Genomic DNA, 20,179 nt, shown 5'->3' on the forward strand with positions numbered 1-20,179 from the left:
TGCACTTTGGCCTCGAGGTCTCTTCCAACCTTAGTGATACTGTGTGATACTCAAACTCACACTGGCCACTGCATGTGATCCAAGGACAAGGATGCACCATGCTGGGGCATTCATGCTCCCCAGGGGCTGGAAGAATGCAGGACTCAGTGCTGAAGGGCTGCAAAAGGAGGCACCTCTAGAGCCAGAGCGGGCAGCAAGATGGGAGCCTCTGTGCTGGGTGGGAGGTGCACCCCTGGCTCTCCTCCAAATCCTCCTCCCTTGCATAACCTCTGAACCAGCTCCATGACTCCCTGCATACCTCAGACAGAGACACTGGGAAAAGGAGGGGTGAAAAGCAAATAAAACAGAAGAGCAGCACCACCACACCCCAGAGCTGCCACTTAGCTCCAATGGATCTGTGCTGTGGGCTCAGTGTGGCCCTGGGCAGCCTGCTCAAGCTGGAGGTGTCACTGAATCACAGAATCAACCAGGTTGGAAAAGACCTTTGAGATCATCAAGTGGAACCTATCACCCAACACCATCTGATCAACTAAACCATGGCACTGAGTGCCTATTTCAGTTTTATTTTAAACACCTCCAGGGATGGTGACTCTACCACCTCCCTGGGCAGCACATTCCAATGGCCAATCTCTCTTGCTGGGAAGACCTTCTTCCTCACATCCAGCCTAAACCTCCCCTAGCACAGCTTGAGACTGTGTCCTCTCCTGTCACTGCTTGCCTGGGAGAAGAGACCAATCCCCACCTGGCTACAACCTCCCTTCAGGGAGTTGGAGAGAGCAAGAAGGTCTCTCCTGAGCCCCCTCTTCTCCAGGCTAAGCAACCCCAGCTCCCTCAGCCTCTCCTCACAGGGCTGTGCTCCAGACCCCTCCCCAGCTTTGTTGCCCTTCTCTGGACACCTTCCAGCAACTCAGCTGCTACCTGCAGGGTGGGTTGGACAAGATAAGCTTTGATGGTCCCTTCCAACCCGATGCAATCTGTGATCTGTGACCTGAAGAGAGCCCAGTGTGTGCCAGCTGTGTGTAGGCACTGCGAGCAGGCAGCACCACAGGTGCTGGTGAACAGAGGAATTCACAGACCCAGGCTCTGGGGGGGCGGAAGCAATTAGGGCAAATTCCTGCGTGGGTAAACACATCTAGGGCAGGCTTGCTTGGGCTCAGAGCTGGTTAAACCAGTCGAAAAGGTCACCAGCAATCAAGTGACACTCCCTGGTGCAGCGCTGACAGGACACCAAGGCAGACAATCAGAGCCAGGGTGCTGGGAAGCCTGTGCTGGGCACGCCGCAGCCAGCTTAGCCTGCACGGCACCAGGCTCCCCCCGCAGCCAGCTCAGCCTGCACGGCACCAGGCTCCCCCCTGCAGCCAGCTCACCCTGCACGGCACCAGGCTCCCCCCTGCAGCCAGCTCAGCCTGCACGGCACCAGGCTCCCCCCTGCAGCCAGCTCAGCCTGCACGGCACCAGGCTCCCCCCTGCAGCCAGCTCAGCCTGCACGGCACCAGGCTCCCCCCTGCAGCCAGCTCAGCCTGCACGGCACCAGGCTCCCCCCTGCAGTCAGCTCAGCCTGCACGGCACCAGGCTCCCCCCTGCAGCCAGCTCACCCTGCACGGCACCAGGCTCCCCCCTGCAGCCAGCTCAGCCTGCACGGCACCAGGCTCCCCCCTGCAGCCAGCTCACCCTGCACGGCACCAGGCTCCCCCCTGCAGCCAGCTCAGCCTGCACGGCACCAGGCTCCCCCCGCAGCCAGCTCAGCCTGCACGGCACCAGGCTCCCCCCTGCAGCCAGCTCAGCCTGCACGGCACCAGGCTCCCCCCTGCAGCCAGCTCAGCCTGCACGGCACCAGGCTCCCCCCTGCAGCCAGCTCAGCCTGCACGGCACCAGGCTCCCCCCTGCAGCCAGCTCAGCCTGCACGGCACCAGGCTCCCCCCTGCAGCCAGCTCAGCCTGCACGGCACCAGGCTCCCCCCGCAGCCAGCTCAGCCTGCACGGCACCAGGCTCCCCCCTGCAGCCAGCTCAGCCTGCACGGCACCAGGCTCCCCCCTGCAGCCAGCTCAGCCTGCACGGCACCAGGCTCCCCCCTGCAGCCAGCTCAGCCTGCGCGGCACCAGGCTCCCCCCGCAGCCAGCTCAGCCTGCACGGCACCAGGCTCCCCCCTGCAGCCAGCTCAGCCTGCACGGCACCAGGCTCCCCCCTGCAGCCAGCTCACCCTGCACGGCACCAGGCTCCCCCCGCAGCCAGCTCAGCCTGCACGGCACCAGGCTCCCCCCTGCAGCCAGCTCAGCCTGCACGGCACCAGGCTCCCCCCGCAGCCAGCTCAGCCTGCACGGCACCAGGCTCCCCCCGCAGCCAGCTCAGCCTGCACGGCACCAAGCTCCCCCCGCAGCCAGCTCACCCTGCACGGCACCAGGCTCCCCCCTGCAGCCAGCTCACCCTGCACGGCACCAAGCTCCCCCCGCAGCACTGCTGCACATCTGGGCGCTGCTTTGCTGCCTTCACACAGCCCTGGCGAGGGCCAGGGCGCACACAAAAGCTTCCAGAGGTGTTGGCTTCGTGTCAGGTTTGCCAAGGCAATCACAGCCCTGCTGGGGGGCCACTGCTTCCCGTGTGGGGCTAGTCATGGGCTGGGCACCGTTTCCAGAACGATTGGTAAATCGAGAGGCAAGAATGGCCCCAGAGAGCCCTCCCCTGCCATGTGCTTCTGTTGCGTGTGGCATGGGTGGCACAGACACCCCAGCACAAGCCCTGCACACGGACACACTGGGGCTGGAAGCCTCCAGGTGGTGCTCCAACAGCAACAAGAAGAGAATAAAGCAGCTCAGGACACACAGTGTGTCTTTTTCAGGGGATAACCTGGAGCACAGAGCAGCTTGCTGGCAACTTGGGGCTTTGCAGGCACAGAAATGAGTCTGTGGCTGCAGAGGTGCAAAGAAAAGGTGAGAGCCAGGAGAGGAGAGGAGAGTGAGCACCAAGGCTGAGACAGCCTTGGGTCAGAAGGCACTGAGAATGAGGCACAGACCACACATGAACCTCTACACCTGGGGCCCAGGTCCTCCCCTGGGGTGCAAAGCTTCTGGGGTGCTTTCCCTTCCTTCCCACCGGGAAACCTGAGAGAGCTGGGAGCAGAAACTGCAGGGCTGCCACAGCAAGCAGGACTTCAAGGGCAGAGCAGAAGCTTCTGCCCCTCTCCACCACACACAGCAGCTTCCACAAATGGTTCTCTGGGGTTACTTCCAAAATGAGTGCCCCAGGTGAGCCTGCATAGCCAGGATCTGGTCTGCTCTGGCAGGGAATAGAACTAAGCCCCTTCAGAGTCCAAAACCATTGAATTTGTCTGTTTCTAAATAAAATCCTTTGCAAAGAAAGTGCATTTCCAAGTGACCTTGTTCAGCAAGACAGCTGGGAATCTTGCAGGGAGACTCCAGCTGTGTTTGTCTACATCCACACAGAGAAATTAATGCTGCACTCGGGATGGCCTTTCCCGCTGCCCAGCCCCGTGCTGAGCCTCGCTGCCAACTCTGCTCCTTGTGTAACACACAGCCCCTGCGCTCCTTGCAAGTGCCTGTGGCTCTGAGAGTCAGAGAGGCCAGGACACCCCAAAAGGAGATCAGTACACCTGGATTCAGTCCCAGAGAGAGAAAAAATGAGTTTCCCTTTGGGTGGGCAGCAGGAATGGAAAGCTGCAGGTTGTGATGAGGCTGAGGGGCACAGGAAGGAGTGAGGGCCTGTGGTAGGGTGTCACAGAATCGCTCAGGTTGGAAAAGAGCCTCAGGATCACCAAGTCTAACCACTGACCCTGCTCTACAAGGTTCACCCCTAAACCATAGCCCCAAGCACCACATCCAAACCACCTTTAAACACAGACAGGTTTGGTGACTCCACCACCTCCCTGGGCAGCCTGTGCCAGTGCCTGACTGCTCTTACTGTGAAAATATGTTTCCTAATGTCCAACCTAAACCTGCTCAGTCACAGCTGGAGGCTGTTCCCTCTTGTGCATAGCAGAGGAACAGAGCTGGAGAGCCGGCAGTGGCTGTGGGCACAGCACACTGCAGAGTGCAGAGGGTGCTCATGGCACTGCAGCATCCTTTGGTGGGTGCTGGGTAGGTCTGCCACACCCAGCAGCAGCCTTGGGCAGATCTGGCAGGGTGTGCTGGAAGAGGCTTTACCCATTGTCTACAACCACCTGGCTGAGGAACCTTGTTCACATTGCACACGCTCAGTGACCGCAGCCCCACCGCGGCCCAGCTCCCTGGCATGACTGCCAGCCCTGTGCTTGCACAGGATGCACCCAGCCTGCACAGTGCCAGGTGCCTGTGCAGGATCAGGCCCCCAGGAGAGCCCAGGGGCCACAAAGGCCAGGGGCCAGGAGGGAGGGCTTACCCAGCAGAGCCTGGAAGAGTTCACTGCGGAAGATGTGCGAGATCTTCCCAATGGATGCCTTCAGCTCCTGCTCCTCTGGGGTCTGCAGGGTGCTTTGGTACCTGGACAGAATTTCCACTGCCCGCTCTGTGTCTGCAGAGGGCACACAGGGGAACAAGGCATTAGCACAGACACCAGCAGCAAAGGCTTGAGTGCAGCCTTGGAGTGGTGCCAAAGGCTCACCTGGATAATGCCTCGAGTTGCCTTCCAGCCACACAGCCACAAAAGCATCCTCCTGGAGGAGCTAACCCTGCTGTGAGGTGCAGGGGGCCATGGTGGAGAGCTGGGCAGGGGCTGGAGGGAAGGTGGTTCTGCCTGCTGGCCCTTCTCAGCCTCAATCAGGGCCTAAACCCAGGCTTGCACATGTCCAAACTCCGAGCCACTGGGCAGCCTGAGCATTTCTGCCACCTCCCCAGCAGAGAAGCCATTCAGGAGCTGGACACATCCTGGCTGCAGAGGGCTACAAGTGCTCCAGCAGGAGCTGCAGTCATGTGGGGCCAGATGGCTGCAGCAAAGCTGAGCGTGGCGTCACTCCTACAAAATATTGCAAGCAGCTCAGCTGCATGAGTGGCAGAGCTTCAGCTTCTGCAGGGTGAGGCATGAGGACTGCTCCATGCAGCACACAGCCCTGTGTCAGCAGGGCACACGGCGGGAAAGGAACATGGGGGCAGCAAGGGAGGGATGCTGGCCAGGAGAGGAGCTGGAGGCTGCCATGAAGCAAGCAATGCTTTGGTTAAAGTCTGGGCTCACCATAGCTGTGAGTCAACTTTGGACCTAAACCAGTGGAGCTGTGATCTCTCTGTGCCAGTACACCTCCATGCCTCACTGGGCAGATGCCCAAAGCTGCCAGTGCAGCTCCAGCCCCAGATGCGATCCATCTCCTGTGTGGGTGGGGAGCTCCTGTGGACCTTGAGCCCATCCCAAGCCCATCAGTGAAGATTTCCCTTTGTCACCCTGGAAGCCTGCAGACAAAGAGCGTCTGTGTGAGGAGGCAGGGGAGCCATCCCACCACTGTTGGGGCTCATCTTTTAACCCAGGAACTCATGCAGAAAGCATGACCCTGCTCATCCCAGGGTCCTCAGCAGGGAATTCAGGTCACTGAACAAGGGGGCCTGTGTCTGCCAGGGTGTGTGCCACCTGCTGTCCCAGCCTGCTCGGCTGACTGCCCTTGTAGCTCCCCCTCGGCCCAGAGGGGAAGGGGCTCCTGCCTGTGTTACTGCCCCACAGTGACTCATGCTGGAACAGAGAAAACAGCCTGAGGAAGCCTGAATAGCTCCTGCTCAGAGCTGGGCTCCACGCGAGCTCCAGGAAGAGCAGGGACTTCCTCTGGCTTCGGATTTGTTTGCCTTTATGGGTACCCCAGCCCTATGCTAGCACTGAGGGCTTCCTTTTCTGCAAGATCAGACAGTGGCTTCAGACAGTGGCCAGCATCCTCCACAGGCACTTGAGTCATCGTCACCTGCTCATTCCTGACCTCAGCAGAAGCTGAAGAAGCAGGTGGAGAACTGGGAACACTCCACCAGGCCAAGTGTGACCCCAGTGTGAACATCCCACCCCTGGTCAGGTTGCACATAAAGGGCAGGGACTCTGCAGGGACCTCTGCGCCGCTGGCCACCAGCACCAGCTGACAGCCAGCGGGAGCCTTGGACCGAGGAGCCCAGGGAACTGCTGTGTCCCCAGCACAGGGCAGAGACCGGAGGAGCTTTCCTGCAGCCCCCAAGACAAAGCCCGTGGTGTCCGGGGCACATCACTCCGTGCCTCATGGAACAAATTCCACTTACAGGAGACCCTTCCTCGCAGGACCTACTCCCCACAGCCGTCCCCCCCCGGCACCCAAGGATGCTGCCACACAGCGCTCCATGGGCCCCGCTCCGAGCCACGGCGGCACGTGTCCCGCCCCGGGGAGGGCGGGAAGCAGGGCGCCCGGTCCCGGGGTGTCAGCCCCGAGGGTGGACCGGGCAGGGCTGCCTGGCCCGTGGCGAGGAGGGAGGGAGGGAGAGAGGGAGGGCGGGACACCGGGAGGCAATCCCGGTGCCGGTACCGGCAGAGCAGACACTTGTTGAGCGCGGCGGGCCGCGGTGCCCGGTGCCGCGGGCAGGGCAGGGCAGGGCGCTTCTTACCTTGCCGGCGGATCATCGCTCCGCCGCGGCCCGCGGCCGCTCCGATCGGTACCAGCCCCCGAGCGGCCGAGCCGCCGCCCGCCCCGCCCCGCAGGAACCGGCCGAGGAGCCGCTCCCCCGCCCGCCGGCACCGCCTCGGCACGGCGAGGGCAGCCGACCGCTCCCGCGGCTCTGCTCCGGGGCGCGGCGGCTTGGCCTGCGCACCCCGCCCCGGGCACCCGGGCGGGCACGCCCGGCTCGGCCTCCCCTCCCTCCCTCCCTCTCGGTCTCTCCCTCCCCGCTGCGGAGGGCCTGGCCCGGAGGAGCCGCTCGGCCCCCGGCACCGCTTCCCCGCGCCGTCACTAGATGGCATGGACGCGCCGCCGACTCCCGCCCGCCCCGGGCCCGGTGGGGAGCGGCTCTCGGTGCGGGGCAGCAGGAGCGAGGGAGCGAGGGAAGAGGCAGCGGTGCCCCGCTGGAGTCTGCGCTCCGCTGGTTTATTGACACAGACAGGTGGGGACAGGAACAGCTGACCCCATCCCGAATTCAAGACCCCGCTGCTAAGTGCCCGACGCCGAGTGCCCCCCGCTGCCCTCACCCTCCACCCCACAGCCTCGCAGCAGCAGGAGCCTGACCGCAGGTCCTGCCAGCCCCAGACACCCCCACCCCAGACCCTCTCTCCTCCCAGAGCAACCGGCACCCACTGCTGCATGAAGGCCAGCACTCCGGCCTGCAAGCACAAAGCCAACAGGAGCATGACCCCAGCATGGGGGTGGGAAGAGCTCAGCTCCCCTCCATCTCGTGCAAAGCTACCCCCTTACCCCCTTCTGGCCATGGGCAGGGCAGCCCCTGGGCAGCAGTGCTGGGCACAGGATTTCCCATCACCGGCTGCAGAGCTGCTGGCAGGCAGAGGCTGCCCTCCCCCCACACCAAGCACTGACCTGAATCCCCGCAAGACTACAAACCCCAGGGCAGAGATCTTGGCCCCAGCACTACTCAGCAGCCGCCAGGGGCAAGCCAGCTGCATGAAACTCCTGCAAAGGCTCCAGCTCCTCGCTGCCAGTTGGAAATGGGAGCCCAGTTCCAGGTCTTTGCAGCTGAGGGCAGTTCTGCACCATGCACGGAGCCAGGAAGGCTGTGGAGGACAGGAGGCTCAGGAGGAAGTCTGCTAAGGAGAGGAGCCTCAAAGTTGGCCTGAGGAGCGCTCCCCGCTTGAACTGTGCAGGGCTCTGGCTGCCCTTCCCCACAGCTGGTGCAGGCTGGAGTGGTCACTCTTGCATCAGGCTGTTGATCTTTGTGAGCAGCACGTCCGTCTCAGACTCTGGGGGCACAGAAAGAGAAAACAGCCACTGCAGGCAGCTGGCAGCCTGCAGTCATAGGCAGAGCAGCCTGAAAAGCCGGTATGAGGAGGCTGGAGGAATGTGGGATTCCACAGGGCTGCTTGCTAAGGGCAGGGCAGGAACTCCCTGGGCTGGGATTCCCTCACCGGGTCATCCCAAATCACTCTTTCATGTTGGACTGCAGAGAGCTGCCTGTCTGCCTGCCAGGGAAAGTCCCACAGGCACAGCCTGGCTCCCAGGGAGAGGAGCTCCCATCCATGCACACTCACCTGCTGGCTGTCTTCTCTGGGAGCATTTCCTAGGAGATGGAATAGGATCAATGTTAGCATGTCAAGTGTGGCCTTCCCCTTCCCTCCCTCAAGCTCCCAGATGGAGACCATGGGACATAGTCCTACAGGGATGTGCTGTTGGTGCCTGCAGATGGGTAAAGGAGCAAGGCCAAGGCCACCCCAGGCTCAGCCCACCAAGCCCTGGGGTGCAGAGTGAGACAATGAAATAAGGCACCCAGTGTCTTGAGGCAGGGGAGGGGTTTTGTCTGCAGGGTAAAAGCTTCCCACACACACTGCTGTCTCACTTAGCCAGCAGGAGGGGACCCCCAAGGCTCTGAGTCCAGACAGGGGTAGCAGCAGATAGGACTGAGTCTGGGCATGCACCACCCACCCAGGGCACACCACAGCCTCCCCCAAATGACCTGCCCTGGGAGCAGGGAAGGCGTTAAACATACTTCAGCAAGAGGAAGGCCCAGAGGATGGCAAGGAGAGAAACACAGTCTGTGACAATCCAGATCATGAGGTACGTGCTGCTGGGCTGCAGGGAAACAACAGAAGCTATCAACACCAGCCAGGCCCAGCCCAGCCTGCTGTGCCAGCTCTCCTTTCTGCAGGGTCACAGCTTCCCATGCCAGCCCAGCACCCAGCAAAAGCCACCCTCCAGGCAGCTGGCTGCCTAGGGCTGTGCAGAAAAGGCCTCCCAAGTGCTGTGGGACAGGGTGCAGGGTGGAAGGGTCACCTACCAGCAGCCAGATGGGGCGTTCCATCTCCCTCAGCACCTGGCAGGCGTTGGTTGTGACAGAGCTCACCCCGGAGCACCACAGCACAGAGAAGAGCCAGGGCTGGTTCACCACGTACAGGTTGACAGAGATGTTGTCCCGGCGGTACTGCCTGCATGGGGACAGTGTGCTCAGGGCTGCAGGCCACAGAGGGCTGTGTCTGGATGTGATTCAGCATTTGCAGCCACGTGGAGCCACTGTCTGGAGAGTCAGGGCCAGGGCAAGCTTGCTGGCAAGGGAGAGGACTGTAGCCAGCTCCATCCCCTGTTTCGAGGATGCACCACACACCCTCCAGCACTCAGCCTCAGCTGGCCCTCACCAGAGCTGGGACAGTGCCCAGGCCCCATAGCTGCCAGGCTTCTTGGCACAGGGCTCTCACCTGATCTCCTCAGAGCTCATGTCCTGGTAGGGCAGGTTGACGTGCAGCAGTGGCTCCTCCTCATTCTGGAGTCTCTTCCGGCCGTAGACTTGCTGAAGCCCTGGGGCTTGCTGTCTGACCTGCTCCCTGAACCCATCAGGCAGCCAGAGGACCTGGGCAGGAGCCAGAAACCACATGTGGAGAAGAGGTACCCCAGAGAGCTTGCTCTCTTCTGGCCCTTCCTTGCAGCTCCAGGCACATGTGACCTTCTCAGGCAGCTGGCTCCTGAGCTCCTCTCCATGCTCAGCTCCTCCACGAGGATCTCATCCAGGACAGCCTCCTAAGAGCTTGTCCCAGCCAACAAGAGACTCCAGTGTGTGTGTGGGGGGAAGCAGCTCCAGCATAAGAAGGTGTGCTGGGTTACACCCACCCTGGGTGGAGGGCTGAGAGACCCTTGCTCCCACCCTGGAGGATAAAAGAAACCTGGTCCAGGTGAACAGAGAGGGACTTGGTTTCCCCCTCCCAGGAGGAGGGGTCCCCGGGTCAAAGGTGGTCTATTCCACTCCCCCTTCCTGTCCAGCGTGAAAAGGAGAACACTGCTGTCCTTTGCCCTCTCTCCTCCTGCCTCACCTACTCCAGAGGACAACAGCTGCAGGAGTTTTTTCCTGATTCTTCCACGTGGTAGGGCCTGGCCTCTTCAAGCTGCTCCTATGCTCTTAAAAGACTAAATCCACTTACATCCAAGGAAATGCAAGGCCATGCAGGCTTGGTGTTGTGTATTTTCCTATTTATCCTTATCCCTCACCCTTGTAAACCCTTCTCCCCCCAGTGCTGTTATATATATTTACTTCTCCTACTTCCAAACCAACTCCAGATTATTTCTGCTAGATTTGCCTCCTTCTCTTTTCCCCTACCCCTTTTTTCTTTCTCTCAGTTTTCCTTATCAGGGAAAGGGGGGGGGAGGGGGCGGGGAGTTGGAACTCTCGGTTTGGTACCATCTGAGCTCCTAAACTCCAGTTAAGGCTCAAACCACTACAGCAGGCTGGAGCATTTATGGCCTTTCTGGGTCGCTGAATAGGTTAAGTCATGCCTCCTTATGGCCTCAGCTGCAGCGAGAGTGCACCTTGGCTCAGCACTAGAGGCCAAGGCTGTGCCGTGTCCCCTCCTGCTCTGCCCTCTCTAAAGGCCAGGGAGGGAGAGCGCTGTGTGTGCTGACCGATGCCCTGGGGGCAGCACATGTCCTGCACTGCAGAGGCAACAGGAGGCTGCAGTGCAAGAGCTGCAGGGAGAGGTGTGGTGAATGGTGGAGAGGTGGAGCACTTTTCTCCTGCTCTTGCTGGCACTGTTGGTCCCTCCCTAGGTTGAGTCACTGTTTACACAACCTGGGGGCCAAAGCATTTGGCCGGGTCTGAAGCTGTAGACCCCTAATTATTGGTAACTTCTCCCAGCTGGAGAGCCCCACACCTGGACAGGCTCAGTGGGGTCGATTGGGCACCCACGCCCCCCAGGCAGGACTGTGCCAGCAGGGCCGCAGCGGTGGTGCCCAACTCACCTGCTGCAGTGGGATGCCTGACTGCAGGATGGCTGCCAGGGTGGCATTGACGAAGCTCTGGTAGTCGCTGTGGTTCTCAGGCCGGAGGTCAAACATGATGGAAATGTTGCTCTGCTTGGCTGCCTCCAGGGCCTGCTGCAGGGAGGGGATCCGCTGCCTGGCCACCTCCCGGCGATCGCCGGCAGACAGACTCTGCACGGTGGGGAACGGCCTCCGCTGCCAGGGCATCGCCAGGGGGAGAGGGGGTCACCAGGGCAGCCCCCACAGCTGCCACCTCCTCAGCTGGTGCCAGCATAGGCACCCCCCTGAGCTTCCACTGGTGCCAGCATAGGCAAACCCCGAGCTCCCATTGGTGCCAGCATAGGCAACCCCCCTGAGCTTCCACTGGTGCCAGCATAGGCACCCCCCTGAGCTTCCACTGGTGCCAGCATAGGCAACCCCCCAGAGCTCCCATTGGTGCCAGCATAGGCAACCCCCCGAGCTTCCACTGGTGCCAGCATAGGCAACCCCCCGAGCTTCCACTGGTGCCAGCATAGGCAACCCCCCGAGCTTCCACTGGTGCCAGCATAGGCACCCCCCCGAGCTTCCACTGGTGCCAGCATAGGCAACCCCCTGAGCTTCCACTGGTGCCAGCATAGGCACCCCCCCGAGCTTCCACTGGTGCCAGCATAGGCAACCCCCCTGAGCTTCCACTGATGCCATCATAGGCAACCCCCCGAGCTTCCACTGGTGCCAGCATAGGCAACCCCCCGAGCTTCCACTGGTGCCAGCATAGGCACCCCCCCGAGCTTCCACTGGTGCCAGCATAGGCAACCCCCCGAGCTTCCACTGATGCCAGCATAGGCAACCCCCCGAGCTTCCACTGGTGCCATCATAGGCAACCCCCTGAGCTTCCACTGGTGCCAGCATAGGCAACCCCCCAGAGCTTCCACTGATGCCATCATAGGCAACCCCCCAGAGCTTCCACTGGTGCCAGCATAGGCAACCCTCCAGAGCTTCCACTGATGCCATCATAGGCAACCCCCCGAGCTTCCACTGGTGCCATCATAGGCAACCCCCCGAGCTTCCACTGATGCCATCATAGGCAACCCCCCTGAGCTTCCACTGATGCCATCATAGGCAACCCCCCGAGCTTCCACTGATGCCATCATAGGCAACCCCCCAGAGCTTCCACTGATGCCATCATAGGCAACCCCCCGAGCTTCCACTGGTGCCATCATAGGCAACCCCCTGAGCTTCCACTGGTGCCAGCATAGGCAACCCCCCAGAGCTTCCACTGGTGCCATCATAGGCAACCCCCCAGAGCTTCCACTGGTGCTGAACTGGTGCCTGTCTCTGGCTCCTCTCATGGCAGTCTCTCCAGCACAGACAGGCACAGGACCCCTCTCCTGCAGATCCCTGGGGCACCTCTGCCCTTCTGCCCACTAACAGCACAGTTCCAGCAGCCCCAGCAGCTGTAGGGAGTTAAGAGCAGCTCAGCAGTGTGTTAGTCACCTTCTGGGAAGAGCCCTGCCACAGCTGCCTCCAAGCCTAGGCAGGCAGTGCAGCTCAGAGCACATGGGTGAGACATCTCCCCTCAAAGCAGCCTCCTGCATGACTCAGCTGAGGAGGAAGAGCAAAGCCCAGCCTGAGGTGTAACCTCACCCCATGGATTTGTGCAGGTGCAGAAGCGCTCTTGCACCCTGGCCAGGTGTCTGCCAGGACCAGGGCTTCAGAGGGAAGCTTCCCCAGGGCAGAGTTCATGCTCTGTCCACCCATCCCTGAGCAGTCACCCCAGGGGCATTCTGACCTCCAGGAACCAGCTGCCAGCATCCAGCTGCTGGAGGTCTGTCCAGTTGAAGGCAGTGCTGTTCAGGGCAGCCCTCTCTGGGAACACAGCCTGCACGTTGGTGGTCCTGATGAGTTCCTCATCATGCATGAGGAATGGGACCCCATCAGCACTGGCAAAGGAGCAGAGGAAAGCTCTTTGTTACAAGCTGCTTGTCTCATTTCCCTGCCTCTCCCAGCCACCCTGCTGGGGTCCCCCCCACCCTTGTGCCTGCTCGTGGTCCTCTGCACAAAAAGGAGAGTGTCCAGAGTGCAGAGACCACCTAGAGACCAAGCCAGCAGCCAAGCAGTTTCCTCATGACTGCAGCAGCTGTCCCCACAGCAGCACTGCATGGCAAAAACCAGAGCCAGGGTCTGTTCCCAGCAGTCCCACCCCGTGATGGTGGGAGGCAGCCTGCCTGCCTGGGGAGGACAGGGACCTCTCCCAGGTCCCTGGGACACCAATCTGGAAACAGTCCTGCCTCCAGCTGCAGGCCAGATCAGTGCTGCAGATGTGTTGCAGGATGCCCCACATGGAGGGTTGCCCCCCAGGATACAGAGGCCTCTTCCTCCCTGGCAGCCCCTGCTGCCCCTTTACCTCACCATGACGTCTGTCTCAAAGACCTGCACATCACAGTCCACAGCCTTCTGCAGGGACATGAGGGTGTTCTCAGGGGCCAGCTGCAAAAGCAATGGTGCCAGCAGTGAGGGCATGGGCAGGGAGTGGGCACTTGCCCTGCCTGGCTGCAACCACAGCACTGGGGCAACCACAGTGAGACTTGGGTGACCCTGGTAGTGCAGGGGGCAGGAAGAGGGCTGGGTGCAGGCACTCAGAGCCTGCCAAGTCCTTGCTGCTCAGCCCACACAACCCAGCCAGGCTCTCTGCTGACAGCTGCCTGCTCCTCAGCCAGCAGCACCCCGCAAGCAGCTCTGCCCTACAGTTGCTGCACCCACTCTCCTTACCCTGTACTCACCCATTCTCCAGCCCTGTGCTGCCCTGGCTGCTCTGGGCACCCCAGAGCTTGTCCAGGCCTGCAGCAGCAAGGGTCTGGTGGCAGTACCCCTCAGCAGGCACAGCCTGGCTTTTGGTGGTGGAGCAGCCTGCCCCATCCACCCTGACCCCTGTGCCAGGGTGCTGCAGGTGCTGGCCACTCACCATGGGTGCTCCTCGGTGGCCAACCAGGGCTGGCTTGGGGGGCAGCTGGCTCTCCTCCATGATGCAAGGGGAGGTGATCCCCAGGGGAGCCAGGTAGAGTGCGATCATCAGCGCGCAGTACACCAGCAGCAGGAGCACCTTGAGGCCTGCAGCAGGCACAGAGAGCTGAGCTACAGAGGAGGTGCCCTGCAGGCCACTGGGAACAAGCCAAAGCTGCTTCCCCTGGCATGAACTTATGGCTGCCATAGGTCACTCATTGCACTCCTCAGCCTCAGGCACCCTGCAGCTATATGAAAGGACATTGCATGTCCTTGCACCCCAGCCCAGCACCTCTGCAGGGCACAGCCTAACACCTCTGCAGGGCACAGCCCAGCACCTCTGCAGGGCGCAGGCTGCCGTCCACTGCCCTCCTTCAGCTGCAAAGCAGTGAGGGCTGAAGCTGCAACAAGGGCTGGGCATCGGAAGCACCAACTAGAGCAAGCATTGCTGTCAGACTGAGTCCTGGGGACCTGTTCCCACAGCAGCCATGCTCTCTGTGCACGTTCTGCCACCAGTGCCCCTAGGCTGGGCAGCAGGAAGCAGGGCACCAGCTGAGCTGGGAGGTGGGGGCCCTGGCAGGGGCTTACCTGTGCTGCGGGTGCGGTAGATGAAGCTGGCCAAGGGCCACGCAAGGAGAGTCATTCCCCCCACAGCTCCAATGTGCAGGAAGGGACCTGTGGCCTGGGGAGGCAAAGGCAGGGTGTTAGCCAGCACCAGCCCAGCCCCTGGTCCCCACAGGAGATCTGCTACTGCAGCTGGCACTGCTGGCAGGGAGGGAAGGGCAGAGCTCCTGGGGTGACTGAAGAGACTCAGACAGTATCACAGTATCACAGTAACTAAGGTTGGAAGAGACCCCAAGGATCATCAAGTCCAACCTGTTCCAACAGACCTCACAACTAGACCATGGCACCAAGTGCCACATCCAATCTCCCCTTGAACACCTCCAGGGACGGCGACTCCACCACCTCCCTGGGCAGCACATTCACTCCCTGCTCTGTCCAGTCATTGTTCATCACCCTGGCTGCAGCTGCTCCAGGGAGGACTGCAAGAGCAGGAGGAGCACCTAGCCTGGCCAGGCAGCAGAAGCCAAAGACAGGGAGTTAACCTCCATGGCACAGAGCCATGCTGGGGCTTCCAGTCACCACCCTTCAGCTCATGCCCACAGGGCAGGCTCTGAGTACAGCAGGGGAGTCTCTGGTATTGAGGTGACTCACCTGCAAGGAGACACCTGCACTTCTCCACTCCTCTGCCCACTTTATTCCCAGCCCTGTGAAGGCTGCAGCCACCACCAAGGCAGTTAAGATCAGCAGGGTCTGTAGGGCAGGATACAAGGCAGTTAAGGCAGCACACAGCATCCTGCAGGCCAGCTGGGCTCTGCCCTGGCATGACATCCCTTCCTTCTGAGCCCCTGTTCCTGAGGCCCACCTGCCCTGTCTGGGTTTGCAGCTGAACTCTGTCCCCCATGCTCTGAGCAAGGGTAGTATTCCCCTCTCACCTTGTGCAGCCAGTGTAGCTTCAAGGGCTGGCCACAGAGCTGTAAGCACAAAGCAAGGACCTGCAAGAAGAACAAGGAGCTGTCAGAGCTGGGCTGTACCCCACAGCTCAGCCCTCTTAGGGCACAGGAGGTGTGTTCCCCTAGCAGAGGCAGGGCTCTGGCCATGCTCAGGCTGACACAGCTCTGGCAGGCCAGAAGCTGTGGGCTCTAGCTGGCTCTGCAGAGCATGGCAGCCAGGCAGTGCCCAGCACAGCTGTGACCCCTCCAGCACAAGCAGGGGCCCCGAGGCTCACCAGCAGCGTGGCCGAGTAGGTGATGAGCACAGCTGTAGCTATGAGCAGCACCAGGGACCAGTCCAGCCACAGCCTCCTCTGCTTGAAGATGAACCTGCCAGCAAAGGGGGTGCTCAGAGAGGCGGGGGGGACACACGGAGCAAGGCTGGGTGTGGGCACCCTACTCACTCATTGAAGTTGTGGAAATCGTTCAGAATGATGACTGTGAAGTAGAGCCACACCAGTGTGAAGAGGAAGACGACAAAGAGGAAGAGGAACCAGCTGCAGTCGCACTGAAAGCCAGAGGTGAGAGCTGTGCACAGCCCTGCAGGGCACCCAGCCCAGACAGGCTACACAAGGGGCACGGCAGGCACAGGGCCCAGGTGCAGGCACACAGCAGCCCCCTGGAGAGGGCACAGAGCTCCCCAGCAGAGCTCTTCTGGCTGGACCCATGCTCCAGCAGGCTGGAGCAGCATCTCCTACAGGGCATTCAAAAGCTATCTATGGCAGACTGGAGAGGACAGCCCCTGGGTAAGGGCTGCCTCCTTTCCTGTGCGACAAACAGTCTTGGGAGCTCTGCTCCCTCTCTGTGGGGCAGCTCAGTGCCTGCACTTTGGACATGAGAAGAGACAGAGCCCCAGGTGCTGTTCTGGCTGCTCTGTGGGCTGGGCAGAGGGGTGCTGTGTGCCAGGGGTGCTGCGTGCCACGGCTGCCATTGCAGCAAGGAACCCACAGACCGCTCCTGCCTGCCCAGCTGAGCCCAGCTCCAGCTGCATGGTCTCCAGCCCCTGCATACTCAGGGAGGTGAGGGATGCCAGGGAGGTGAGGGATGCCAGGTGCTAGGTTGGCCATGTGGCAGGCAGGACCTGCCCACACATTCCAGGCAAGACAGGACAAGCAGCAGCACAGCCACTCCCATGGGATCTGGAGACCTCAGAGAATCCCAGGGCCTTGCCCCTCCCAGCTTACAAATTGCTGGGGACTCATCCTCCCAGTACCCCGTGGGCAGGGGCTGTGCCCAGCCCAGGCACCGTGCCTTCCACGTGCCCTGCTAGGCACGCAGCCCCCAGGGCCTGCCTGCCACACTCCGCCGCGGGCGGTGCAGCTCAGTGCCCGGCTCCAGGCACGCTCGGCCGGGCAGGGGGTGGCTGTGGCTCAGCCCTGCTCTGCCAGCCTGCTGCTCTGCCCTGCCTCTCACCCACAGGGCACAAACTGCTCAACTTCTCACCATTCACTGCTCCAAGCCAGGGCAGTCCCTGGGCAGAGAGGGTGCCAGGTAGCATCCCAGCTCTCCTGGCACTCAGCCCTGGGGAGCAGGACCAGTGCTGGTGTCAGCAGCCCAATGTTTGGGCTGACCTGAGCCCTTCCCCATCCCAGCCACTACCCTAAGCCTCACACACAGGCTGGCCAGCCCCAGCTTAGCATCATCTTTGGCATTACCTTGGTGGTTCTCAGGCCCTTCCTCTTCTCTTTCTTGGCAGTGATCCACTGGCAGCTGTAGAGGCAGAGCAGGCAGGTGGCACAGGGGCGGCAGCAGCCAGCGGGGTCTGCCATGGCACCGAGCTGTGCTGGGCCAAGGGTCAGCTGTCCTGAGGGGGATGCACACAACACGTTGGCATAGATCTCTCAAGACACACTGCCCCTAACCCGTGGGACGTAGAAGGGGTGCTGGCTGTGTCCCCAGCTGAGGCATGGTGCCAGGCAAAGCAGGAGCACAGGCTGCAGCCCAACCTGTTCAGCAGGCTGCCCTGGGACCCTTTGCTCAGCGAGCTGCAGCAAGCCCAGAGCTGGCCCCAGCCCAGGGTTTGGCACTGCCTGACAGCCAGGGGCACCCTACCGGCTCTAGAGGCCACCAGCCTCACCGTCCAGCTCCAGGCAACCTTGCAGCCAGGCTCCCTTGGCTGCAGCGCATCTTGCAGGGGCCAGCAGCTCCCTGCTGCATCCTGGGACCGCTGCTGCACAGCTGGGGTGCACGCAGCGGCACGGGGGGTCCCCATCCCCCTCCCCAAGTGCAGGTCTGTGCGGAGGCAGCATTGCCCTGTCAGCCCTGCAGCGCAGCTCCTGCAGCGCAGCTGCTGCAGCCGGGGGTCCCTGGCGCGGCCGGAGCAGCTGCAGCTGAGCAGCTGCAGGACGGTTGCTGGGCCAAGCACCGTGGGGGGCAGGGGGCAAGTGGCACTTACGGGGGGAACCCATTGCAGACACCAAGGCTGAGCGTGGGACTGCCACTAGGCTCTGTATGCACTGGGAAGGGGCCGGGGCCAGGAGGCTTTGCTGTGGTGCCCAGACGTGGGGTGCTTGGCTGGAGAAAGAAGGGAGCCCCAAGCAAGAGCTCCCTTCAGCCACCTCGAGAAACTCCACGGTTGTTCCCACTTGCCCTGCTGCAGAGCTCCTCCTCCTCCCAGCCTCCCAGACCGGCCAGGCACCCCCACAGCACTCCTGCCCCACAGACTGCAGCTCTGTGACCAGAAGGAGCTAGCTGACCACAGCTCACCCAGCCACATCCTCTCCAGTGTTGGGGGCAAGGGTGTGCCTTGCTGGACTGTGTCACATCCCAGCCTGGGCCCTGGGGAAGGGAGGCAGAGCTAGCCCAGGCCCTCCCACCCCCAGCTAGCCACCCCAGAGCAGTTCTGCCATGCCCTGGCCATGGCCAAGGGCTCACTCAGGTCTTGTCCCATGACACAGCAGCACCCCAGCAGGGCACCTCACTCCCAGACATCACCAGGCTGTTGGTTCCAGGGCTGAGGTGCAGAGTATCCCCAGGACCCACACAGAAAGGTGGCTGCTGGAGCATGCACAGCCAGGTACCAACCTGAGAGCAGGATCCCTAACCTGCCTAGGTGACTTTTGCAGGCTGGAGGGGGCTGGGGGCTGCCACCAGCAGGTCCAGCCAGCCAAGGGGCAGGGGATGCTGAGCAGCACAGCACTGCCCACATCTGCTGTCTTCTGGGGAGCCAGCCCTAGCACAAGTGCAAGAAGCCATGGAACCAGTTTCCCTTCGGGATACCCAGGGGCTCTGGCTACAGCCTCATACCCCTGCTGTCACCAGAAGGAGAGGCACAACTTCCACCAGGGAGCAGCAGGCTTAGCCAGCATCCCCTGGGCTCTACCCTGGTGCCCTTCTTGCTGCTCACATGGGCAGAGTACCCACGTGCTGCCAGCTGCTGAGGGAAACCCTGTCACACAGCCCAGCCCCAGCTGGCTGGTACAAAGTACAGCAGGAGTGGTTGTGGGCAACAGCCAAATCTCAGCACTCAGCTGCTCTGGGAGGCTGTCACTGCCAGGACCCGAGCTCAGCAGAGCAGTGCCACGGCGCTGGCCACAGATCACTGCCAGTGGTGCTATCTGTAGGGTTCTGAGGAAAAATGCATCCTGTGCCCTGGTTCAGAGTGGGACTGCAGAAGGGGCACCAGTAGTTGTTCTGCAACAGCCCAGCACAGGGCACAGATCCCAAACACAGCTGGGGCTGGTGTGCAGCAGACGCTTTGCTCCAGCCCCATGGGAGAATGGCACAGTAGGACCTGGGGGTCTGTCAAGGCTGGAAGGAGCTCTCCTTCAGCTCTCCTCCTTCAAACTCCTTCAACCCCCACAGCACATCCCCAGTCCTAGTCGGGGAGGGGGGCACAGGAGGATTGAGGGGGTGGCAGGCCCATTGCCACAGTCACCAGCACGGCAGCATGCACTTGCAGCCCCACGGGCACCTCTGTGTGCCTGGGGCACTGGCACAGCACATCAGGTGGCCACGGGCACAGCAGGATCCCCTTGCCCTCAAGGAGCAGAGCTAGCCCAGGCTGAGTGCCACTGGGCAGGTCAGCCGGAGCTGGCACCCAGCCACACCGTCCCCTGACCTCACCGGAGTGACAGCAGAGCCACTGTGGGGGGAACAGGGTGACCCCTAAACAGCAAGGGCAGCGCAGCCTGGCCCCGACCCCCTACTCCCAGCCTCCTGCCCTGGGTTCCTTCTGGAGCATGAGGGCAGCATGGACAGCCCCTTCCATTCTCCCCCTCAGCTGCACGCAGAGCTAAGATCCACCCCCCAGCCCCGCCAGCCCTCCCACAGCTCCCCACAGCACGGCTGCCATGCCTGGCACCCCGGGGGGTGGCACAGTACCTGCTCGCTGCGGCCGCGGGGCTCTCGCAGCCGGAGCCCAGCTGAGCGCCGGGGCCGGGCTGGCTGCTGTGCCGGAGCCCCGCTCGCCTCTGCCGGAGCCCTGCTCGCCTCTGCCGACTGCTCACACCCTCCTGGGTGTGTTTGTGGCCCGGCAGCGCTGCGCTGCAGGTCTGCACAGGCTGGCAGCGGGCAGGGCCGGGGTCAGGGTGTGCCCCGCCAGCAGCAGGGTGCCAGCAGCAGGGTGCCAGCAGCAGGGTGCCAGCAGCAGGGTGCCAGCCGACCCCGCGCTGTGGCGGCCTCCTAGTTGCTGGGCTGCAGGAAGGGGCCCGCAGCAGGTCATGCACCGCAGCACACAGGAGTTTGCAGGCAGCCCACGCTCCAGACTGGGGAAGGCTCTGAGGAGAAGCCCCGGGAGCAGGGCAGGCAGAGGGAGGCAGAGCTTCGTGCATCACTGGGGCCTGTGAACAAGTGGCTGTGGGAGCCCCTCTGCCAAGGG

The 20,179-nt window shown here is 62.0% G+C and overlaps 2 protein-coding genes across 2 annotated transcripts in view; both read right to left on the reverse strand.

Annotated features, from left to right (window-relative positions):
* Positions 1-6,726, reverse strand: part of DLG3 (discs large MAGUK scaffold protein 3) — a 92,089-nt gene extending 85,363 nt beyond the window's left edge. The window contains exons 1-2 of the mRNA XM_054169780.1: positions 6,531-6,726; positions 4,372-4,503 (exon numbers count right to left, since the gene is read on the reverse strand). Coding sequence (XP_054025755.1) covers positions 4,372-4,503; positions 6,531-6,546 — 148 coding nt within the window. The 5' untranslated portion in view covers positions 6,547-6,726. The remainder of the gene's footprint in view (positions 1-4,371; positions 4,504-6,530) is intronic.
* Positions 6,727-6,871: 145 nt separating this feature from the next.
* On the reverse strand, positions 6,872-19,778 carry GDPD2 (glycerophosphodiester phosphodiesterase domain containing 2). The gene is made up of 17 exons (XM_054169480.1): positions 19,684-19,778; positions 17,016-17,159; positions 15,765-15,868; positions 15,597-15,690; positions 15,304-15,363; positions 15,023-15,121; positions 14,396-14,489; positions 13,770-13,915; positions 13,212-13,294; positions 12,597-12,747; positions 10,808-11,023; positions 9,277-9,428; positions 8,862-9,009; positions 8,574-8,656; positions 8,069-8,147; positions 7,214-7,239; positions 6,872-7,001 (listed from the first exon to the last, which is right to left on the reverse strand). Exons 2-17 carry the CDS (start codon positions 17,127-17,129, stop codon positions 6,872-6,874), a joined length of 1,779 nt encoding a protein of 592 aa, XP_054025455.1. The 5' UTR covers positions 17,130-17,159; positions 19,684-19,778.
* Between the last annotated feature and the right edge of the window lie 401 nt (positions 19,779-20,179).

Source organism: Dryobates pubescens, chromosome 18, assembly GCF_014839835.1.
Source record: "Dryobates pubescens isolate bDryPub1 chromosome 18, bDryPub1.pri, whole genome shotgun sequence".
NCBI classification, from domain to species: Eukaryota; Metazoa; Chordata; class Aves; order Piciformes; family Picidae; genus Dryobates; species Dryobates pubescens.

Bases quoted from the DNA above. Each gene is read 5' to 3' on its own strand.
- GDPD2 (XM_054169480.1), bottom strand. From the start codon at position 17,129: ATGGCAGACCCCGCTGGCTGCTGCCGCCCCTGTGCCACCTGCCTGCTC. The intron at 13,295-13,769 runs GTGAGTGGCCAG...TTGCTTTTGCAG, and splicing joins GCCACCGAGGAGCACCCATG to CTGGCCCCTGAGAACACCCT. The intron at 9,429-10,807 runs GTGAGTTGGGCA...GCTCCTGCCCAG, and splicing joins CAGGCATCCCACTGCAGCAG to GTCCTCTGGCTGCCTGATGG.